At 38.1% G+C, this 23998-nt stretch overlaps 1 protein-coding gene across 1 annotated transcript in view; it reads right to left on the minus strand.

The window, feature by feature from the left end:
• The window catches only part of LOC308384080 (uncharacterized protein), a gene marked incomplete at its 5' end in the record, with an annotated part of 57095 nt that overhangs the window by 15686 nt on the left and 17411 nt on the right, over positions 1 to 23998 (minus strand). The window contains 5 exons of the mRNA XM_080862412.1: positions 5963 to 6041; positions 6156 to 6346; positions 6851 to 6968; positions 18595 to 18725; positions 21457 to 21564. Of these exons, the coding sequence (XP_080718538.1) occupies positions 5963 to 6041; positions 6156 to 6346; positions 6851 to 6968; positions 18595 to 18725; positions 21457 to 21564 (627 nt within the window). The remainder of the gene's footprint in view (positions 1 to 5962; positions 6042 to 6155; positions 6347 to 6850; positions 6969 to 18594; positions 18726 to 21456; positions 21565 to 23998) is intronic.

The raw sequence follows: 23998 nt of genomic DNA on the forward strand, positions 1-23998 counted from the left end.
GAGAGTCTACATGGATTTGTGTGATAGACAGGCCTGTTTGCTCAGAGATCACACAGAGATTCAGCTTGTGGCCATCTGCACGCCAGACAATAGAACATACAACAACTATTCAAGTTAGAAACAATAAATTTGATCAACTGTAAGGGCCAAACCTGCTTCATCCTTTAAGCCTAGAGCATTTCAAACACTTCATTATTTCTGCCGGCGCCTGACAGCTTCGAGGACGAGGACGGAGATGAAGATCAACAGTGACATCGAAAACTGGGGCAAAACAAGTGGTTTGGATGAAAAGAGAGAACACTTTAAAGCTTCTCTTCTACTTTGTGTTTGTGGTGCTTTTCTACCTTCTTCCATTTTCTTTACTGGATTCTTTTGCCCTTTTTAAGTTGTGTTTTTACCCTCTTTTTGTTTGGCTTTTACTTTTTGATTTCAGTGTTGTTTTCTAACAGCTTTGTAATGCATTTTAGTTTCTTTGGGTTGTTTAAACAGTATTCTATATTTTCATGGTTCTAGGTTCCATATTTAGTTGAAATCTTTGGATTGTCTTCTGTTTTCGTTTGATGATCTTTTAAGGCTTCATTTGGTTGTTTTCTAGGGTTTTAGATTTTTAAGGTTGTTTACTCATTTTTGTAGTTTTATTCGGGTATTTTTGTTTTTTAAGTTGGCCACTTTTGCTCTTTAGCTTCTTGTGGTCATCCCAAGCCATGGGTTACTGCTGATCCTGGGTTTTGATTGTTTCCCAGCATTTTGTGGATGTTGTGTAGCATTTTTTAGGTTGTTGGGTTTTGATTTCTTCAGGTTGTTTTGTAGTTTAAATAGTTTTCTAATTTTCTAACTGGTATTGGTAGTTTCTTTTTATAAGTAAAGCAGAATGTCATCTCTAGTTTCTGCTCTAACGCGTCTTCTCTTCTTCTTATTACAAATCTGCTTCATTTTTATGTAATACAGTTTTTTTGAGTGGCTTTGCTGGTTTTCTAACCTCTTTTACATTTTTGGCTTACAGTATATTGGTTGTTTCATCTTTATTGGTTGATTTTTTTTAATGTAAGTACTTTTCTTTGTTCTTTTATGGGTTATATCTTAATATGAAATTTTTCACTGTACTGTATATAATTCCACTTCTCACCTTTTTCAGCACAAATGTGACTTTTACCCTCAGTGTTTGTCAAGGCTCATAACTTTCCTCAATCCCCTCCACTTTCTCCAAAGCAAGTTAAGCATACAGAGAAAAAACAAGAACGTTAGAAGAAATAAGATAAATAAATAAATAACCAATTAGTGGCTGCAGTGCTGTGTTGAACATGTACGTGTCTCGCAGAGAGCAAAACGTCAAGCCACGTTTGGCCCGAGGCAATCTGCTTAGCAATATGTTCCTCTGTTGTTGTTGTTGTTGTTGTTGTTGTCCCTCCCCCCACACTCCTCCCATCTCCATGGCTGCAAATAAAAGAGATTAATCAACCAACCCTTCGCCCTGTCCTCAAGGCCTGCCTGTTTTTGCTCTTTGTTTAGCCGACAATTATCCTTTCAACAGCAAGATTTGTTACAAACCAGGCTGGAATCTGGTCGAACTAATCCTGGATGTCTCTTTCTTTAACGTGGGAATAGCAAACAGGAGCTCAGACATATGATCGCCGGATTTATTTACATGTTTTGAATTTGTATTATTTAGCTGAATTCTACACTGTAGGGAAAATGTACTAAAAGCCAGCATGGAGGTAAAATGCAGAATAGATTTCAATGAGTAGACTTCAAAATAATGTTTGCATGGACAAAAAGTTATAATATAATGGAACCAAGGTATAGTATTGTATAGCAAATACAATCATTTCATCCTAGATTGAACTTCACAACATGTGTTTCCACAAGATTTTCCCGCGAGGTTAAACTGCTGCAGAGCTTTTATCTGTTTCACACCCCAGATGCCCTCGACTGATGACTAATTGCACCTGTGTCCAGTTTTTACAGACTTTTTAGTTTTTATTTTGTAGTTTGTGTGTTTTTTATAATCACTCAGAGGGGTTTTCTCTCTTTGAGTGCAGTTTGATGGAAGGGGGACACCTTTGGCTCCATCCAGCTGCTCCACAAACAAATCGTGTCTGCGCAGTCTGACAGGACTTGGACTATAATTTATACACATTAATGCTTTTAGCATCTGTCTTTGCGGGGACTTTTAAAAGCTGAAACCTCCTTTATATCTGCACCTGCAGCTTTATGTGACACAACTACTGGTATCTCATATAGCAGAGAAAATACACACGTGGACATAGTGATTCCCACAGTGAAAAGTGGTCTAATATAAAAATCATAAATCCCAGATGGATCACTGTATCTATAAAACCTTATTTATGCTAAATCTATTAGATTTATATCTAATCAAAATTATGTGTAATTATTCAAATCCATTTTCTGACAGATTAACTACAGCTAATCTGATAAAAAGGTTCTGAAGACGCCAGCCGTTTCAATCCCCACTGCCCTGCCGGTCCACTGAGACCTCCAGCACAAAACAGAAACTGCAGAGTCGTTCACTTCCCACTGTATTAGCAAATTATTTTGGGCATCAGGGTTAAAAAATAAATAAATAAATAAAATGCCACAAGCCAAATTCTGTGACATCTGTCAGCTGTAAAAATCAGTGTTACAACAAGCTGACCTATTTCCTTTTAAAGCCACATTACTAGGGACTTCAGCTGTCAGAAACCAAACTCAGTCAGAAGGTGACAGGAGCATATTTCTGTTAAACTGCAGATCACAATTTGGCACAAATAACCGTAGTTTCATAAAGCGGAAGGAATGGAGCCTCTCTAACCAACCAGAATGAGAAATGACTGTAGAGTCCCAATTATAAAGTTTAAAGTGTTTTAATTAGCAAATGAGCAGCTTTGAAAATGTAAACTAGCTTAAGGAGTTGGGATGAAGTCGGGACAGACTGCAATAAGCAAAGTTCAATCATTAACACCAAGAGTGCACAAATAAGTGAAGGGCCATGTGTTTTTTCTAATTCATGCTACAATACAGCATCGACTGGTTGATCGAACTGCTAAATATGAGCTACATTCAAATTTAAAATCAATGGAGGAAGCAGTGTAGAGCTGTGTATTAGTATTAATACTAATGATATTAGTATTAATACTAATACATTAGAATGGGCCTAATGTGAGGCGCAAGATTTCAAAAAGATCCCATCAGGTTACCTCTTAGGTGAGGTGTTTCGGGAATATCTTTCAAGCCCGGACAGATCCAGGACACCTCAAAATACGGCTTAGAAACGCTTCAATGTCACCCAGAAGCGAGGTCTGGTCTCTGTCCAGTGAACCAGAATAAGTTGCAGAAAATGGATGTATAGGTTTGAAACTGAACTACCAGGTTTCCAGTCCATTCTAACTCCTGAAAAACCTAAACATTGCTGTTTTGCTAAATGTCCTTGGCATGTGCCCCGTGTTCTTTGGGAGGATTTTAGAAATGTCAGTCCATCACATGCAGATGCTTCTTCACATTTAAATACACTGGGCACTGTTTAGCATCATCTTTCAACAAGTAGGTTTACTGTAAATTGTGACTGTAAACACCAATCATGCTGCTTTCCTAAAGCTAACCAATGAGCGAAAGCAAAAGTAAAGCCAGACAAAGAGAGAAGTCCCCTGGCTAACAAAACAGTCATTCTGTCTCCCCACAGACCGCCTCCTGCTGCACCAAGACACCAATGCCCACAGACACCTTGTGAAAAAGGTAATATTCGATACTCTGGTGGCCTAAGCTCTGAACTAAAATACTTCTTTTTCCAACTCTAAAGAAGTTTAATTTTTTAAACAAAAAAAAGAAAAGAAAAAGAAATCGTCTTTGCAGTTTGGAAGGTGACAAATGATGGTATCCTGCTGCCTGGGTGTTTAAAAAAAACAAGGGTGTCAAAAAATGCAAATATAAACAATAATTAAATCTAATTTGCAGTAAATGTAAACCTGCTTTTAAGTGTCAGCAAGTGTTGCTTACCCCCCAGGTTTTAACGCATTATTTGCAGCTAGTGTGTAAACATAAACTTTTACTTGAACCATTTCTTCTTGATCACTAAAGTGTCACCTAGCAGACCCTAGTGGATCATATACTTATTCTTAGGTGACAGACTGATTTCTGGTTCCTTTTTATTTCCTGCAATGCACCTGTCCTTCAGACTTGTGCTACGGCACAGAATAATAACATACTGATGTTTGAAAAAAATATCTTGTATTTCTTCAGTGAAATCTGTACAGACTGCAGCGTGATTCATGTTGTATTTCTGTGCGGGAGTAGCAGCATGTTGGCAGCCGGCCTGTCTCCAGTTTGTGTTTAAGCTTCATGAGTTAAACTGTGGTGACACTTTGACAGGTTTCTTGTTATAATAAGACTCCAAACCAGGTTTCTTCCCTCATCGTTTCCTGTCACAACTGTGTCAGTTTATTATGGCTTGTTTTTTAGGGAAAGATGCTAACAGAGAGAGAGAGAGAGAGTGTGTGTGTGTGTGTGTGTGTGTGTGTGTGTGTGTGTGTGTGTGTGTGTGTGTGTGTGTGTGTGACACAGACAGAGCCAGATGAGCAGGCAGATGTTTCCTCTGTCTCTACTCTGTCTGAGAAAGACTGACAACAGCTGGACCAGTGCCAGACACACGCACGCACGCACGCACGCACACACACACACACACACGCACACACACACACACACACACACACACACACACACACACACACAATAACCGAGACACTGTGATGCCGTTCTACCTGCACCAAGCTGTATCTCTTTGTGTTTTTTCTGTTTTAATTTTTTGTTCATTGCACTATTAGCCTTTATCAACGCACCCATTTCAACTAAAAGTGATGGATGATTTTTACATTATAATGCTAGAAAAGTATTATAATAAACTACCTAAGGTGAGAAACAGAATTTTTAATGATACCAGAATACAGAATTTTCAGTCATCAAAGACTATTTAAATAAAACAATTTGAGCTTTTTCTCCCAGGTGTAGCACACAATGTGAGACTTCACGCGTCAGCCTTCTTTTAGGAATGATAAGTTCTTGTGTAAAATAATTCAGAATAAAACATAAAATTTACCATAATGCACGTCTACATATTTGTTTCTTTGTCCACCAACCCCTCCTATACAATCAGCAACTGAGCAACCAAACTTGGTACACAGGTACATCTTAGGCCCCTGAAGGTTCATATCTATAGATATTATGACCTTGTCATGTTGCTTAGCAACCAGATACCAACTGGCAAAAATAACCCATTTATGCACCTATACACCTTATAAAAACATTATATCATGCTTATAGTGTCAACATTACACTATACCATTCTGACACATCAACTTATGAAGTCTAGCTTACCGTGGCTATAAAAACTTACATAATACTAGTAACTGTCTAAATGTACTTGAAGCAATAGGATTTAAAGTCACGTGAATTAATCCAGGCTAAAAATCACCTTTTTTCCCCCCAGAATGCCATTGCATTGGTTTTTGTCGGTGTGTAAGTAATTAAGTAAAAAAATAAATGTTTAAAAAAAATCAAATCAGGATTCTAATAAAACTGTTACAGTTGTGTTTAAATCTGTGACCAGAAGCCTAGAAAGTGAATCATATTTGGACACTTTCAGCCACAATGGGTGAAATAACTGCTGGCAATGTGAACTGGGTGGGAACTGTGATTCCCTGTGATTTCAGACTACCAATAACATATGACCTGTTAGCAAATACATCAGAGGGTCACCTGAGCCTGAAATGTACGTAAACCATGAGCTGGTGTGGTCTCCCAAAAACCACCTCAGACCTTCTTTAAAAACCTCCCTGTCCCCAGTGAGCCTAAAAAACCACCAACTAACAAAATGTAAATAATAAGACTCTAAAAACACCCTACAGAGAAGAGTCAGAGCTGATAACAGCGTTGTGGATGCTGTGAGGGAAGTTTAAATGCTAGTTAACCATACCATGTTGTTTTCTGTCTCGTTCTTTCCCTGCATGCTGGTTTCGCTCTGCCTGTTGGTAAAGGTTTCCTCTCTGTCTGCCCTGAAAGAGAAAAAAAAAAGGTGAATCTTAAAAGACATTAATGTAAGAAAACCACCTGATCTTTACTACTTTGTCAGGTACGTACACTAAATAATCATTTGTGTTGCTGGGTACCTGTGGGGTTTTCCGAGTATTTTCTGTGTGAAATGGGTCAGTTTCTCTATCTCTTCCTGGTACCTTTGCAAGTCTTGGGTCAGTAAATTATGGAGCGTGCTCAGTGCCTCCTCCTGGAACACCAGCCTCTCAGACTGGACCAAATGCTCAGTGATTGAGGCCTGAAGCTCCCGACAAGCAGACAACTGAAGCTACGATGCAAAGGAATGGAAAATGTTTTTAACATAAGGCTCAGAAGGAGCAGCTCTGAGTAAAGACAGTGAGATTTATGACTTATTTGCTTCAATATTCGGATTCCTCAACACTGGCACAGTTTGTTGGTTTTATCTCTGGCCTTGTGTGTGTTAACTTCTGAGCCACTTTCATCATCAGTCTTGTTTCAAAACGCTGCATGCCCGAACACAGACGTTGATTCATGACCTTGGGATCAGCACCATCTAAGAGAGGATCCCACCCACTTCTCGTGTTTGCAATGTTCAGTTAATCAGAAGAAAGTTGGCTTAAAGGGAGAGGAAAGAGCTAAATTTGCTTGTTTCAGACAGTGGAGATGTAATAAGGCCCAGTATAAGTTTAAAAAGTAATATTTTAACCTGTGATTCATGCAAAGCTACTCTAGTACAGCCCAAGAATAACACAGTGGAGCTGGAAAACAATCAGACCTCTACAAGACACAGACTCCTGCTGTGCTCACTTACTGTGGATGTCTGAAGGCAGGAGTTTCTCTTCAGCTCTTGTTCCGCCTGTTTCTTCCTCTTCTGAAGATCAGACAGCTCAGTGGTCAGCAGCTGCTGGCGGCCTTCAATCTGAAAGAGTCTAACGACACAAAAAGAAAAATTTAGTTTGCAAATTGAATGTCAAACTCCCGTCTGAGCTGGAAAAACTAGAACTCAAACTGTGGCAGATAGCATATATTGTGATTTCTCATAAGAACATTTTCACTATGAATTACTTAAAAAAATAGCACAGTAACATGCTGATTTTTACTAAAGGGACACGGGCAGAAATAGTATTTAGTATTTAGTATTTATTTATTTATTGTCATTGTCAAGAACAATGAAATTGCGTTTGGGGCTTCCATACAACCCAAAAAAAAAGAAGAAAATAATAAATACCCCTTAAAACCCAAGTGTACATATTTAACCCAGTGTGACTCCAATGCAATAAGACAATCCTTAGCAATAATGTTCGTAGAAATTCAGACAAAGACGAGCTATATGCATACATTTGGACAAAATCTGGTTCAATCACAAATGGGAAGACGTGGACAGAAATGAAGCTAACATGCTTAGAAGAAAATGCACAAACAATGAACAAACTTCAATGCAAAACTAGTAAAAACATGGATGAGAGTCAAATATTTCTGGGGAGGAAAGCATGCAATTGAAGCTTAAGCTCTGCTGTTCTTTGTTCCTGAGCTGCTTCTGAACTCAGTGAGAAGGACGAGGCAGTGCAAACTTTAATCCTCTCTGTTTGTTTTATAGCAGCTGAGAGATTCGCCTGAGAAAACACGGCCGACAGGTACAGCATCACAGCTCAAGAACTTTAAATGACTGAATAACTTGTGATACTTCAAACACTCAACCCTCCAGTCCTGTGCTTTTCTCTTTTCACTATTTTCCTCAAAACACTCCACATAATAAAGCCTTGACAGCTATTTTGTAACCACATCAAGTGTTGCTGACTAACCTGTGGGGTCCCATTTAACTTGAAACTGTCCTTCCCTTGAACAAACACAGCATTTTCCTAGTTACACACAGAGCTGAACAGCTGATGCAGATTTAGTGATTGTTGCTCCCGGGTTAAGTCAACAGCAGGCAAATACTCAAAAACCACACTCTGACTCACATTAACATGGACTGTAGGTGCTGTTGTCTCTTGCACAGCTACATTATGATATTAACTACTGTTATCTGTTATGAGCTGGTACAGTCACAGCAGCAGAATTTGATTAGAGAAAGCAAAAAGATAGTGGTACTAGTGCCTATGGCTACTTACTTAGCCCCGAGGACAAACAGGGGGAATAATAAAGGCCCTGTATAGCTACATAATAAGATGCACTGCCTCTTCAAGGTACTGTACATGCACTGTCATTAAGCATGCGTCCACTGGGAGGCACTAAACCTCTGCACGAGTGTCAGAAGAGCAGGTGATGACAGGCCAAGAAGTGTTTTGTTTGCGAGGACGAAGAGGAGGCTCATCTGAGAAGCCTTTGATGAACTAACTGAAGAATCGACATGTAGAGAAAGACAAATTAACAGGAACGATACAAAAAACCAAAACAAAAAACACAAAGGCACTCTGGGAAATATATTAACATTGTGTTAATGAGGTTTTCAAGAGGGCCCACTGACTCGGCTGTGTGTCATGAGAGCTGTTGTGAGACGGACAGAAAGCGGAGGTAAAGCTCAAAGAGGACTATAATCTTTGATTTACATTCACTTCGAGTGGCTGGAAGAAAGAGAAAGGATGTTGTTTGGAAGTTGTGCAAATGTCTCAGTTTAAGAAAGAAAAACCTGAACTGCACCCCAAAATGTGAGGAGAGTTCTGTTATACCAATGTTTGAATATTTCTGTCCTGGTGGAAAATGACGAGGCCTCCACAGTCACAAAGCTCAACCCAGCTGAACAATTTTTTGGAGATTTTGGAGCAATGTGTTAAGACAGAGCTCTCCTCCACCATCATCAGACCATCATGTGATCATCATGTTTCAAAGACATTTATGCTGGATTATGTCATCTACTTTAAAGCAGGAAACTTTATGAAGAAACTGCATGCTCTAAAATACATATGAATTTAATGTTTTTCAAAAATTCACAACATATATATAGCAAAGTCTTAACAGATCAGAACCAAGGTCTTCAAGTGCTCCAACAACCATGAAGTATGTACATTAAGCAACGTGCTATCAGGTTACACAGTCATATGTCAAGTTTTGTTTTCCTGTGGTTTTTAAACTTGTTCTCTTTTACCCATATAACACAGCTGAGGCAATATAAATAAAAATTCCAGATGCAATCCTCAGCTTTGGTGGACAAACCTTTAGTCGAGTATTCTGAATTTTGTTTGACTTTTCTAAAGGTGCCTGGACATCGGAGAGATGAAGACAGATTGCATGTGCTAGTATTTGTTTTTGTGGGGTTTTTGTGGGAACTGAGTGAATTTCACATGAGCCTCATGTTTCTCCCATTTTCTCTGTGTAACTTTTTTAAAAGTTAAGAACCAACAACAGTTTAGTGTAGAGATGGACCAATCCGATATTACGTATCGGTATCGGTCCGATACTGACCTAAATTACTGGATCGGATATCGGAGAAAAATAAAAAATGTAATCCGATCCATTAAATATCACGAAAGCACCTCACAAAACTTGCAACACGCCGTAACTCACCTCAGAACGTATGCATCACGTGATAGAGCAGCTGTGGCATGCGGGACCTGTCGGTGGTCTGGATAGCATGTGGAGCTTCGCTAGCAACCTGGCATTTCATCTCCGACAAAGTTATCCCGAGAGAAGTAAAGCAAGTGTGTAAGTCCATCTCTGAATGTTTGTAAAGCATTCCCACGTTAAGCTTAACGAGCGACTGCCTCTCGCTCTCCGGCTGCTACTTCAATCGTGAAACTGCTTAAATCAGCTGATCGGCTTTTCTGTCGCGAGTCTGTCTCTCGTTTGTTTTTGGTCCACTTTGCGCCAGAAAGAGCAAACCAGCGGCTGAACAACAGCAGCACGTTTAAGCTTGATCAGCTGTTGTTAGAATTTATTTAATATTTCTTTCTACACCAGGATCTTTTTCTACGTAGCTGACGGCTGGTAACTGTGCAGGGGCGGATCTAGCAAAGTTTAGCCAGGGGGGCCGATAGGGCATTAACTGGGAAAAGGGGGCACAAAGACATACTTTTCTTTCTTATTCTCATTTAAAATGTCGAGCTTTTAATAAATAATTATCTGACACCCAAAGTTTTAATTTGATGTAAAATGAATAGAAGTCAATTACTGTATATAGTAACTATTAAGTCTAATATATATATACCCTAGTAAGCTATAGTACTTTTTACTTTGGGAAGGTACCATCTGTGCAGTCTGCAATTTTGTTGAAGAAAGATGTTGAATCTATTTAATATTTCTTGAAAAATAATTGATTTCTGTGCATTTTTTTTCACACTGCATCAAATTAAGGTTGATTATGTCGATTAAGCATCATGAGGTGGCGCGTGAGGGGTGGTTCCCTATTTTTTATTTATTTAATTTTGTTGTTGCTGGGAGTTGGAACCCTATTAGTTAGGTTGCTTAATATTTACACTAAGTACTCTTTAAAATACCAGAATAGGGAGGATGGTGTAGGTCTAAGTTTATTAGATTGATCAGTATTGCTGAACTATGAAATATTTTTTTTGTATACAGGTATAACAGAATAGCTTTAGTGTAGTTGTTGTTTTAAACTTGAGTATGAACTTGCAGACTTGCAAAATGCAGCAAGATATTTTAAAAAACAGTTTTGTTGGTTAAAAAACACTATATCGGATACATATCGGTATCGGCAGATATCCAAATTTATGATATCGGTATCGGTATCGGACATAAAAAAGTGGTATCGTGCCATCTCTAATTTAGTGTCATTTCGGCTGAAATCAGGGACAGCGCTCTGCCCTGCTGGACTGTGGATGAAGTTCCAATAATTTTTTTCCAACTTCTTCAGAAATCTACATTTTTCAGTTCATTGTTTAGAAGAAATTAACATCGTGAGGGAAAAATTAATTCTGAAGTTCATGCAAATTAACTCATCAGTCACCTGTCAATCAAACCTGATCTTAACCAATCAAAAGACTTCATTAAAACACTGCGATGAGGAACATCACCCATCCCGGTGAAAAGACATTAATTACCAATGAGCCTGTCTGTGTGTGTGTGTGTGTGTGTGTGTGTGTGTGTGTGTGTGTGTGTGTGTGTGTGTGTGTGTGTGTGTGTGTGTGTGTGTGTGTGAGTGAGTGAGTGAGTGAGTGAGTGAGTGAGTGAGTGAGTGAGTGAGTGAGTGAGTGAGTGAGAGAGAGAGAGAGAGAGAGAGAGAATGCACATTCACGTGAACATGTAAACAGACGCACATCGCACCACATGGCAACAATGTGTCAAATCCTGCTTTGTGTGAAACACACGCACGCACGCACGCACGCACGCACGCGCACACACACACACACACACACACACACACACAGCCAGCTGTCAGTGTGCTCTGATTAGGGGCTTATGTACAGAAAAGCGTGAATAGGGTTCCATAATTATGTGAATGTATGTGACAAACACATTTTACTCCATAATTGCAGGTGAAAAACGTGTGGGTGTCATTTTATTTGTTTTTATTTTTTATATTAATGTATCTCACTGCTTGCAGCTTGTCACATATATAATTTTCCTTGTGTCTGGTTTACACAGAATCTATACACTGTGGCGTATAGAATTTATTCTCATGTATAAAATCTGTTCCAGAACACATTTCCATCATGGACAAAGGTGACGCTATACAGCTTTATGTAAATGATCATGCATGTTAATGCCAGGCTCCACTTTTACTCCAATCTCTGCTGAAATCATACATTTAGAGCCGAAGCTAAAGCTGTTTGCAGGTGCATTCACAAGTTACAGATTCAACACTCTGACAATGTCACTGGATCGCCAGATAATTACCCACAGCAACAGTTCTCTTAACAGATTTGAAGAGCAGCTAAGACCGTCATTATCACCACTAAAGTAAATATCTTATGGAGGCTTTGCTGGACTGATATATTACAAAGAAAGGGATTCACAACACTGGGTTCTGTGCTGTTATAAGAAGAAATGTGTCACAAATATTACACACACACAAAGAAAGAGGAGTTGAGGGTGAAATAAAAGAAAAGGGTGAGAGGAGTGCAATAATGAGCTAAAAAAGGCTTTGACAGCATAATAAGAAGGAGAAGGGCATGACAGAAACAGATTCCGACAAAGAAAGGAGAGGAGAGAAGAAATCTTGTTGAGTCTTGTTTAATCAAACATCCTTGATATGCTGAAAGATGGGAAGAAAGCCATGAAAGAAAAAAAAGTGAAAGGCAAGAAAGAAAGAGAAATCAAGAACGGTTAAAGAAAAAAAAAGAGAAATAAAAGAGATGGAATACAAAAAGAAAGGCCTGATTTTGCGTATGTAAGAGAGAAACTAATAAATACAAATTTTAAAAGGATCAGACCTGGATATTTAAGAAGAAACCCGGGGGAAAAAAGGTCCACTTTTAAGTTTCAAAAAAGGGCAGGTGGACTTTGCACTGTACTTGTGCAACTTCCTATTATCATACCTCAGTCTCACAGCCAAATATAAAAGATTCACAAAAATTTAAGCTCATGCACAAAAGCTGTAGTGCTTTCAGGCTGAAAGCGTGACAAAGAGAAGAGAAGGTGGCTGTCATTCATTTTTACATTTTAGTGGAAACAAAGTTTCATTTTCATGTTTTATTAGATTTAGGAATCATGACTGGTTAAATTTAGCAAAACATAGCTGCTGGTATGAAGCCTGAATGCTGGTAGAGCAGTTTAAAAAAAAAACCCACACAGTTCATCTATGAAACATACTTCTTTTTGAAATACATCTGTCCAACGTCATGTGAACTTTCAAAAAAGGTAAAACCTTTGTACATGTGCAGAAACAGATCATAGATTTTTTTATATATATAATTTCATTACTAGTCAAAGTTGCATCTTCTGGGTATTAAAAAAAACTAAGTCAACTCATGAATGCTGCGGTTCTTTCAATGGCTCCAAAAGCTGTCCAGCGCCCACAGACCTCCATGTTAAAACATTCAACTCTAAACTTTGTATGTTTTTGAAGTGGAAATATTTGACAAATAACATAATAAACACTGTGGTACAGCACATTTAAGACATTTTTGCTTCAGTTTCAGTGAGGGGGAAATCCAGTATTTTCTTGTTTTGTAAGAGCTAGCATTAGCTATCATCATACTGTCGATGCAAATATCCATGAGATTAGGCTTGTTAACAAGGAAGTGAAATTCCTGAAGACAGTGAACTATTAATCCCCATGTTCAAACTAAAAACCAGTAACCAGGAAAGGAAAGGAAATTTGATTTAATAGGATAAATCAGAGAAGCATCAGAGCTTGCCTTCTTGGTCAATTTTATGGGCAACACCAGAAGATTTTGGAAGCTATGAAGTAGAAACTGAATGAACAGAAGAAGAACATGAAGACGGGAAGAGGAGTTGACAGAGTTCAGCTGGGTAGTTTCCAAACTGCCAGTCTGCCTGGTGGTCTTGGCAAAAAGCTGATTTCTCCTTGCGTAACCAGACTGAAGACTAAGTTTCAGTCTGTCTATGGGAAAATACAGCTCAAAGCAACACATATAATCCATCACAATCACACTTTATTTTTTCCTCCAAGTCTGTGAGTTTTTGTACAGATTTTATGAGAGTTTTTGTTCCATAATGCACTGCTGCACATCTTTAAAATAAAAAGTCCATCTTGTTATTTTTAAATGAGACCGATCAGGAGCTGAGGTTTGTTTTGAGATACTTAAAAAACACACTCAAACAGCTCCAGCGCTCTCTTCTCATAAATGCGACATCCCATATTCTTTGTTCAAGTTTCAAGATGTGAGATTTCTGATTGGTGCAAAGATAATTTACACTTAAAACATTTATATCATTTGTGCATTTACATACAATGTGTTAATTAGTTAACAATTTTCCCACTATTAAGTCAGAATTAAGTTGTCTAATAACAGAAAAAAGGCTTTCTTCCACAGATACATTTAGCACCAACACAGCAATACTGATGATAGCTACAATATTTCAAATTGTGATGTTGTGTTTATAATGCAGATATAATAAAACTTGAAATACTTGTGTAATTGTTATTTTTGTAAGCGGTTTGTAAGTTAAAGTGACAGTAAATTTATCCATTGTACAAATTAATTATAGGGAAAAAAGATGTTCTCAGTTTGTTTTTTGTTTCTTTGTTTTGTATTGTTTTTCTATTGTTTTTTAACACTGAATAAACATAAATAAATAAAAACAGCACGTCTGGACTATTGGTCTCAAAATAATTTTTTAAATTTTTTTTTTTAAATTTTTTTTATCTTTTTTTTTTATTTCAAGCATCAGTCGGGGTCTAGGAAACTGTTCAATAAAAAAAGAAAACTTGGACAGAAGTTGGCCTTTTCTCTCCAGTCCAACAATCCAAAGAATATTGGAACTTTTTATCCTTGTTATCCTTGTTTTAGAAAAACTGAACGTATAGAGAATTCTTCATGCTGACAAATTTCTAAAAAAAATAATTCTAAATACATTTATATTTTCTTTGCATTTTCTTTGCAAGTTAGCTGCCTTATAGGACAGTCACACTGCGTATAGTACTGTTCATTATTTCAGGTTAGGAACAGCGTGTGTGAAGGACAACTGAAACCAGGGTTAGTGATCAGTTAGGATTAAGGTTTTACTCTCAAAACAGCAGCTCAGTTGTCTTGTCAGAGGACAGAGAAACTTATGTTGGAGGAGTTTATTTAACAAAGAAGCTAAGCTAAAAAAGTTCAAAGTTTTGCTGTGTGCTTGTTATGAAAACTGTTTGTTAAGCACTACTCAGGTAGAATGTTGAGTCTTAGATTCACCTTGCTCAAAACCAAACCCAGCATTGGCTCCAACATTATTAGGTAAGCCTCCTTTAGAGCCAAAGAAAACCCCAATAAATTTAATGTAGGATGACGTCTTCTTCCAGTAAGCTAAGTGGATACAATAAGTTGGTACCACTGGGCAGGGCAACATGATGAAAACATGTAACTGTTTCACTGGGAAATTATTCATCTCTGCTCATAAAGCTTTTGATCCAAGCTGTGACAAGAGACGATCAGCGTTGGCACTGAGGACCAACAGGGTTGAGAAATTAGGAGGTTTCCGGGAATATGCTCACAATAATGTGTGTGTGTGTGTCTGTGTGGGTGGGTGTGTGTATGCTGCCACACCTTCAATCCTAAGATGTGTTTCAGCTCGTCTTGTCTGCCAAAAGACGGGTTGATGGCAGGAGTACAGAGAGGAAGACAGAACAGGGCGGTGACCAAGACCTGTTACCATCTGATTTACTGTGATTTGCTAACAGTTCACAAGCTCACTTAAATGACATTTTCTTAATGTAGTGCCAATTCACAGCAGCAATTATCTCCTACCTTACAACGTACAGAGAAACCCAATGACATGGAGCAACTTATTTTACTTTTTCATGCATAACGTAACATAAAACAAATAACATCAGCATTGTGGTCTTTTTTTCATATATATATATAAATATAATTCAGCTGTTTTACCTGCTAACTTCAGCACAGTCAGAATAAAGCTCATACAATGAATTTCCTTTTTGGTTTACTGGTGTAAACATTTTTGACTTCACCCTATTTAATCTGATAAAATTCTTATTCTTATTCTTAAAGTCTCTGTTTTACAGATCTTGCCTTACAGATCTTCAGGTTTGGACAGATCCAGCTATTCAACTATTTTGTTCACAGTGAAGTGAGCTATCAGGAGAAAACTCCATATAGCAAGGGGTTGAGGATCCAGCATGCACATATCTTACTGCTAGAGCTGGGCGATATGAGATTTTTTCATATCACGATATGTTTTTTTCATTTCAGGCGATAATGATATCTATCACGATATAAGCCAAATAACTATATTTGTAAGATTTAAATGTGCTGTTGCTCACAAGTAAAATGTGAAATAATCAGCAGCTTGTTTTTATTTAAATATTTATTTCCCATAATAAGTTCAACAGGGTAGATGTACTTAAGGAACATGAGACTTTTTCAGATAAATAAAGGCAAATATTGCAAACTACACAAAAGGCAGCCGCTAAAGCGTTTAAGTTTCAAAACAGAACAAACGAAACAGACTAAATTGTCAATTCCACTTAGAAACAAAATATTAATTCTACAAATAAATCTTAGTTTGTTTTACAGAAGAACAGACAAAACTGACTAACTTTTGTCAATATCAAATAAACTGAGAACTAAAAGGAAATTCTCAATCTCTCCTTGTTGTATAGCTGAGCTTTTCAAACAGTTTTAACAGTTACTTTAGTCTGACAAAAGCCGAATGACGAATTAGCGCTTCCAGTCAGAGACTGAGGCTAAGTCCACGCGTACACGGGTATTTTTGAAAACGGAGATTTTCCGTTTTCGTTTTAAAAAATAATCCCGTCCACACATAAAGGCAGAAATGAAGGAAAACGCTGCTATGAACATGCCAAAGCAGCAGGTGGCGCTAGATTCCTAACCGTGCAGAAATGTTGGCCAATCAGAAGTCTAGAAGCCTCGGTGGGAAAAAGTAAACAAAGCTGGGGCATAGAAGCAGAACCGAGTCGTATGTGTGGAGGGACAGTAACTGTGTATATGTAAGCATTTAAACACTGCAGAGAGTAGAATTAACAGTAACAGTATTGTAGAAATTCATTTCACCGAAACAATAACGTGGCGCACAGTGTGACGCATGCACCAGTTTATTGTATTTCCAGACTTGCTTTCGGCACAATTTACAGTGCACGCTACTCTATTTTTTGTCAGACTTGAAATAGCCGAAATACCTTCACACTACGGAACTTCTATGGCTCTTCCGTTCGACAATCTCTCCGGCATTGGAACCATCATCTGTTTTCTCTTCGGTCACGCTCGGTTGATTTTTCTAGTCGGCACACTCATTTCCTCCATTATGCGCTGGCCCCATTACCCGCTGGCTGCTTCCCAAACAAACCCACGTGCGGCTTGGCACTTGTGCTGTATGTAACAAGTCACGCGACGTGACGCTGCGGCTGTGATTGGTTCGGCTCTGCGCTACTTAATTTAGATTGGCTGACCTTTTTTTTTTTTTTTTTTTTAAAGAGGACAAGAGCGGCGAGGTCTATCGCGATAGCTTAATTTCTCTATCGAGTAAAAGTTATATCGCGATACATATCGTTATCGTTCTATCGCCCAGCTCTACTTACTGCAATCAGCATACATCCATACTTCTGTTGATCTGGCCAACTGTTACATAACGTGGATGTGCTTGTTATTTGTCTGCCTGAGATGTAGAGGGACGGGTTGCAGATGCTGCTCCAAACAGTTTTTCTAAGTCTATTCATGCTTCACTGAAGATGACAATCACACTCATGTGGTGAAGTACCACATAGCAGTAGATTTCAATCAAAGAAATTGGTGGGAACCTAAACTCTAAGATTACTGATACTAGTCAACATGTAAAGAATAAATTGTGAATTTGATCTATTCTGTCATATAATTTCCTGCACCAATCCTTCAGTAAACACTGACTTTAATGTTAGCAGATTCATTTTTTTAGAATATTAGGTTTGAAAGTGGGTGTTTTCAGTTTGTTTAAGTATGTCACTCTAAAGGGTTTAACGTGCAAAAGGACTTTTTTTGTTTTCACTAAGCAAACAAAACAAAACAATGAAAAAAAACTCATCATCTCCAGATGTCCTTACTGCAGAAATGAACCAGAGAGAAAATCTGTCAACAACTAACCTGTCATAGCGTGATACAGTTTCAACAGAAATAAAAAAACAAGCTACTCTCGAGAAAACTGGCCTGTCAAGATGACTGTTGAAATCTTTATCATGCATTAATATGTAGGAGGGTAATCAGGATAAGCCAGTGTTCAGGCCAGCAGTCAGTCTACAGCCCCGTGTGTAGGGGTGTAGAGCCTTACTTCTTAAATAGGTTGCTAATGTTTTATCTTTATGATAACGTAAAGATACAGGCTTTGACAGGTTAGTTTCTTCTTTTAAGACGTTAGAAGAAGCATCATTTGTAGAAGTAAACTACCATGATATAAATACCTCCAGTGCCAAGATGATGAGAACCAGTGTTTCATTTCAGAAAATGAGAAAAGTTCTGACAAGAATGTAATCACTCTACGTACTGTCATATAAACCTACACAGTGTTATTGCATGAACATTAACTAATGCTTCCTGTAGGAGATTAGAGGTGCAGGGAGACCGGTGATACTTTGGACAGCCAAAGTCACCAGTGTGGAAGAAGAAGAAATTCTCACTACCATCAGGACAATAAACTAGAAGTACTTTGATCATATGATGCAACAAATACCATCTATTGAAAATATTTCCGGAGTGATTTAAGACATAACCCAGATTGCAGAAGAAAATCCTGATTCAAGAACTTAAGCCAGTGTCTTGGACTGAACATACTAACATTGTTCAGAAAGGTTATGAACAAAAAACAGATAATGGTGTTGCTCAGCAGTGTTCTTGAAGTTACAAGGTGCTTGAAGATACAAGAAAACTCAAACTTCATCAACTATCCATTCTTCTCAAGTCCAAGAAACAAGAAACTAAAAATATGCTCTTTGAAAGGAAACACTTTCACAACTCCTAATACCAAACCACAAAAACTATTTTGACTCACTGTGTTTGTATGTTGCTGAGCTCTTGCTCTGTCCGTCTCTGCAGCTGCTGGAGGTGAAAGGTCAATTCTTGGCTCAGAACAGCAAATCCCAGCAGTCCCTCTTTTCCTGTTGTGGCCTCACACACCAAACCCTGAGATGGAACAGTCATTAGAGCTTTCAGGTGCCACTCACTAGTGCTAGTAAATTTTTCTCGATGGCCACCAGCAATATCACAAAAAAAAAAAAAAAAAGACAGGAAAACCTCCAGTTTCTGCTCAATCTAGGAATAATATTTGCAAAATTTCCTCAGAATCTATTTGTATGATGTAAACTCTGGGAACAAAAGATAATATGCAACAATTTCATACTAGTCAACACAACTTTAATGCGAACAGAGGAAAACATGTCAAAAACATGGTGTGTTGTGAAACCCACCATGTTAATCAGATTGATAAAGATTATGTAGTAGTGATAAATAACTTTTCATCTGGGACAATCAGGAAGTTGTAATATTGAACAAAATGTCTCAACCTTTACTGAACAATATATTTCATGGTGATATTCAAATCAAACTATATACACAATGAAATCAAAGAATGCTGATATAATTGACAGTCTCAAAGCCAGCCTCGGGCAGCATAAATAAGTGTACTCCATTGTTAGTCCCAAACTTGGATGGTTGTATGAGGAAGAGGATCTAGCAAAAAAAAAAAATTCCTGCCAAATTAAACTTGCAAATCCAACCATTATGCCCCCCCCCCCCCTCCCCCCCTTCCCCTTGGGAAATGAGGGAGCAGCCAAAAGTACTTTTACTTTGGTTTGTAGCCAAACAGCTTTAAAAAGCTAATAACCCCATTACCCTTTAGCTATAATTTTACCCTAACGCTAACATGCTAACAAGGCTGCTAAACTACAGCTCAGTTTCCCAGCCACTAATTAAGCCTACTCCGAGATTAACATTTTCTTTTAGTCTAAGACTAGGCTTAATTCAACTCTGGGAACCAAGCAGTATAACCTGCTGATACCTTACAATGAGCATTTCATTCAAGGCACCATAGTGGTGATGCCCAGAGCTACTACAGTAGACAACAGAGTCTTAGTTTTGTTAGATTACAGTGAAAACCTGTTTACCATTTAATTAGGCGGAAGTCCACTAGGACATAATCTTTCCACCAGTTGATGCTGGCACCACACAATGGACAGATCATACAGACAGAAAAAGCAGTCAAGGTAATGAAGTTGGTACTGACATATCCTGGTCCATTTGTGACTATTTTTATTCAGTTATTGTCTCGGATCCACACACCCAGCGTATGAACTGTTTTATTTAGTATAAGGTGAGGTAAGAAAAATTCTTAACAACTGAATCTCAGAGAAACTGCTGACAATTAAAAAAGACAAAGCACAGATAAGCCACCTTATAAGTCATCCTATATATTTAGTCTGCAGAGTACTACGCAACAGCTCTCAGAAGTCTCACTTTGTCAAACAGAAGAAGGATGAATCACCAGGCATGAGAAATACAGACAGACGAGAGGAGGTGAAAAGAAATGGACTGAGACCCTATGAGTACATAACAAGTTGGAATATAAAGTTCTGGTTGTGAGTCTGAACTTGTCAAGGTGACAGAGTCCTTCAGTGAGCGGCTGTAGGCTGAAAGACAACAGACCGACTGAGTCATCCTGGCAGAACATGACGATCACCCTCATCCTCCCCTTCGTCTGTGTGTCTATGTGTCCATGTGACTCAGTCTGAGAGACAAACTGGCACTATGTTCACTCAGCAGCCAAATCTGATTTGTTTTTCCCAGATATGATCTTTAGTCCTCACTGTCCACAGTGAAAGTGACTAAATTTCTGAATCAGAGTTCTTCAGCTGAACAGAAAATTAAACTAACTTGTGTTACTTTTTGACTATGAATATCATATATGTGGTAATCTCTAACAGTGCTCTCTACCATGTCATGTCATTGGGTAATACACTTCATCAATCAGTTTTATGTAAGAGCACAGGGTGGAGGTGATAAAAAGTTAAGATCTTCGAAATTCCCGGTAGGACTGGCTGGTAGCACATCTGCATTTATGAAACTATGATCATAAAAAACTTCAGAGTGTGACATTAAAACCAACTGACTAGCTTTTCAAAAGCGGGTTTATCGCGATTGTTCTTTTTTTATTATTTTACTTTCTGCAATTAAGGCCTCAGAGTAGGGGAATAAATCGGATTTGAGCTGCCTGTCTGAACATGGCCTCAGGAGACATCCACAAAGAGGGAAAGGAAGGGAGGAGGAGAGGCAGACAGAGAGAAGCGGGCCCAGATTCCCACAGAGAAATGAAGGGAAGAATCAAGCCAATGGCATAAAGAGAGTGGAAATAAGAAAAACAAACCCCCATACAGACTGTTGGGAGGAATGCAGTTAAGGCAGTGTTGTGCAATTAGCCCCATACCCTCTAGCAAAGACTCATGTTTAACAGACATTACGTTAAAATCGAAACTGCCAACTCCAGCCAACATCAAGCATAAAATACTTGATGCCTCAATAATACAGGTGATAACGATCTAACAGGGCTTTTTTCAGTGGTGGTTTTATGTTTCAGATCCTACAGCTGCTGTTCTACTGACCTTCAGACAAATTTATAATGACTTCACTCATGAAAGATGAGTTGTGCATTTCATCATATCTTATACTTGCATTGTAATTTTTGTTATATTATAACGTTAACCCTTGTTTTACCCTTGTATAATTCATATATTATTGTTTTATTGCTTATATTTTATAACAGAAACCTTTTCATTTTTATATTTATATTCTTCTATACAAGTTTTACTTTACATTACTTTACATTAATTGGAGGCAGGTTTTCTCTTGTTTTGCCATTTACCTGATCAACAATGGATGATTCTAGGATGTGAACTTCTTCTTCTATTAGCTGCCGGAGTTTCTCCAACGAAGCAGGAAACTCCTCTTTGTTCCGCTGGAAGTTTGGAGACTGTAGAGAGAAGCAGAGCATTTAATCATCTTTCATCTCAGCAAATGTCACACAGTAAATCTGCTGTATCCTTAACAAACTACGGCTTTTGCAGCAACCAAATACCACTTTGAGTCTGAATGCTAATAGCTGCTATTACAGAGAAAGACATTCTGCAACTAAAGTGGGCATTTAGAGTAGAAATTGAGATTAACTGAAGGACAAACGGTTCTGCCTGGAAGACAAAATGACATTGTGAACTGAAATTAGAACAACACCCAATTAGCAAGGCACGCTCCTGTGATTTTTTTTAACCACATGAGCTCATTTTCATTTGTGTGGAATGAAGAGGAGCAATGGGAGAGAGGAAGGCTGAAATTTATCAAATCCTACCCTCCGCAGTGAACGCTGAACCTCTAAATTCAATTTTGACTTCAAAGTTATGCACTTTTGAAGCAAAGACCGGATATACCAGCACGCAACTGTTTTCCATCTGTAACACAGAGCATGTAAGCAGATGATCAAATAAAATCAGACAGAATAAAAAGATCAAAGCGCTAAAAAATAAATACCCCATTGTGCTGCTTTAGATAATTTGACTCAACATAACTGAAAACAAAAGATGAAGATAAAATTATCAACTCCATATAAAAGATGAACACCAGACATTTCAGAAGTGCATTCTTTCTAATGGCCACCAGGGGATGAATCCTCTGGTTGCAAATAGAAATCTGATTATACTGGAGTCTATGAGAAAAGGGCCCACTTCTCACTTTATTAATGGTCGCAGTAAATGCTTTCTTGATGAGATTATGGCTTCAAATGCTCGTTTCAAGTGTTCTTTATTGTGACATAATGCTCATTTTGTTAAATATGTTCCTATTTAGAGCAAAAAAGACACAACCAGGCAAGTAATTTAAGGTTACAACTTTTCATTATATAGCTAAAATTTTATTTGGTCTTGTCAGCAGTCTCAGATCTAGATAGTAATAAGGTGGCTTAAATAGAAAGTCTAATAGTTCCAGTTCTAAATACTGCATAAAATAAAAATTAGCCCTTGCCTCAACTGAGCTGTTGCGCTGACTAGCAGACCTCCAAATAAGTACATATGATAAAGCAAATTGTCAGATGACATGCTCTGTAGAGCTCCTGTCCTGTCCTGGAGGAGAGGTCACATCTCTGTGTCAGCATGTCAGCTACACGACTCTCTTTTTGTCTTCACCTTGATGGGTTACCCTACAAACCTACAGAAAAATGATTGGCAGTATATCAGCAACACAAACTTGAAAATTCCCCAGTGGAAAAGCTGAGCTGGTACAAAAACATTTAAAGTGAAACAAATAAGCTATTTGTAATAGCAAAAGTGCAGAACCTCTTAAAATTGTCTAAGTTGGTTTCAGTCTTTAAATGTCAAAGTGCTCTGTAACATAAACTCAGAAATATTCAATGTTGTTCTGAAGGAGAGACATATAATGGAGGTGTTGGTAACAACACAACTTTGCCTGTTGAGTAGACTCTCACCCACCCACCAGCTTCAAAACCCACCACAGAGAGCCATTGTCAGACTGAGCTGAAGCAGCGAACCTCAGTGACTCATATGTACATTTTTAACTTAAATGAGAAAATCAATCTTCATACATATATAAAAACTACAGATGGACAGCGGCAATTAATTCCGTTCCTCGCCATACGAGTGGATGCATTCATAACATGAGTGGGCTGGTTGTTCATGACACCAAGTCTGTGTTGTCTGATTAAAAGCAATCAAAACAAGTCCATTGTATTTTAATCCCTCCGAGAAAGATTATATGCGCTGACAGGAGCTTGGGAGAGCAGAGAGACATTTTTAGTTGTTAAAAGACGACAGAAATAGGAAAACCATTCTTGGTTTACAGTATTTAAATGGTGTGTGACATTCAGTGGACCCAACAAAGTCCTATTCTTTTCAGAAAAAGTAATTAGAAAGTAAAATATAATGGCTGATGAATGTGGGACGCTATAATTCTCTCCTCATTACTGTACAACCCTTACTCCTAGAAATTATGTTTATATACTGCTAATTTGTTTTTCCAATTATGCTTCCCGACAAAACCTAATTGGCGAAACAAATTAGTCATATATAAATGCTGCAACTGTAAGAATAATATAACCTCACACTGTCTATGGTCTTAAAGAAATGTTTAAATACATATTTGAGTAAAAACACAAATGGTGTTAATACATAACTACATTTTAAAAATATGATGGCTAAGGCCTTGAGACCACTGGATAACCTGCTAGCAACCAAAAATCACTAGAGAAAAATTTGTATTCCTGAACCAAATGAGAAGTGGTTACGTGAGGTTTTTGGCAATCCCTAGGTGGGAATGATCACAAAGATATGCACAATACTCGATCTAAAACAACCTTGCAATTAATTTGGTCACTAACATGTTGCTCAAGTTGCCTCTAGTTT

Source organism: Rhamphochromis sp. 'chilingali', assembly GCF_963969265.1.
Source record: "Rhamphochromis sp. 'chilingali' genome assembly, chromosome: 2".
Classification (NCBI taxonomy): domain Eukaryota; kingdom Metazoa; phylum Chordata; class Actinopteri; order Cichliformes; family Cichlidae; genus Rhamphochromis; species Rhamphochromis sp. 'chilingali'.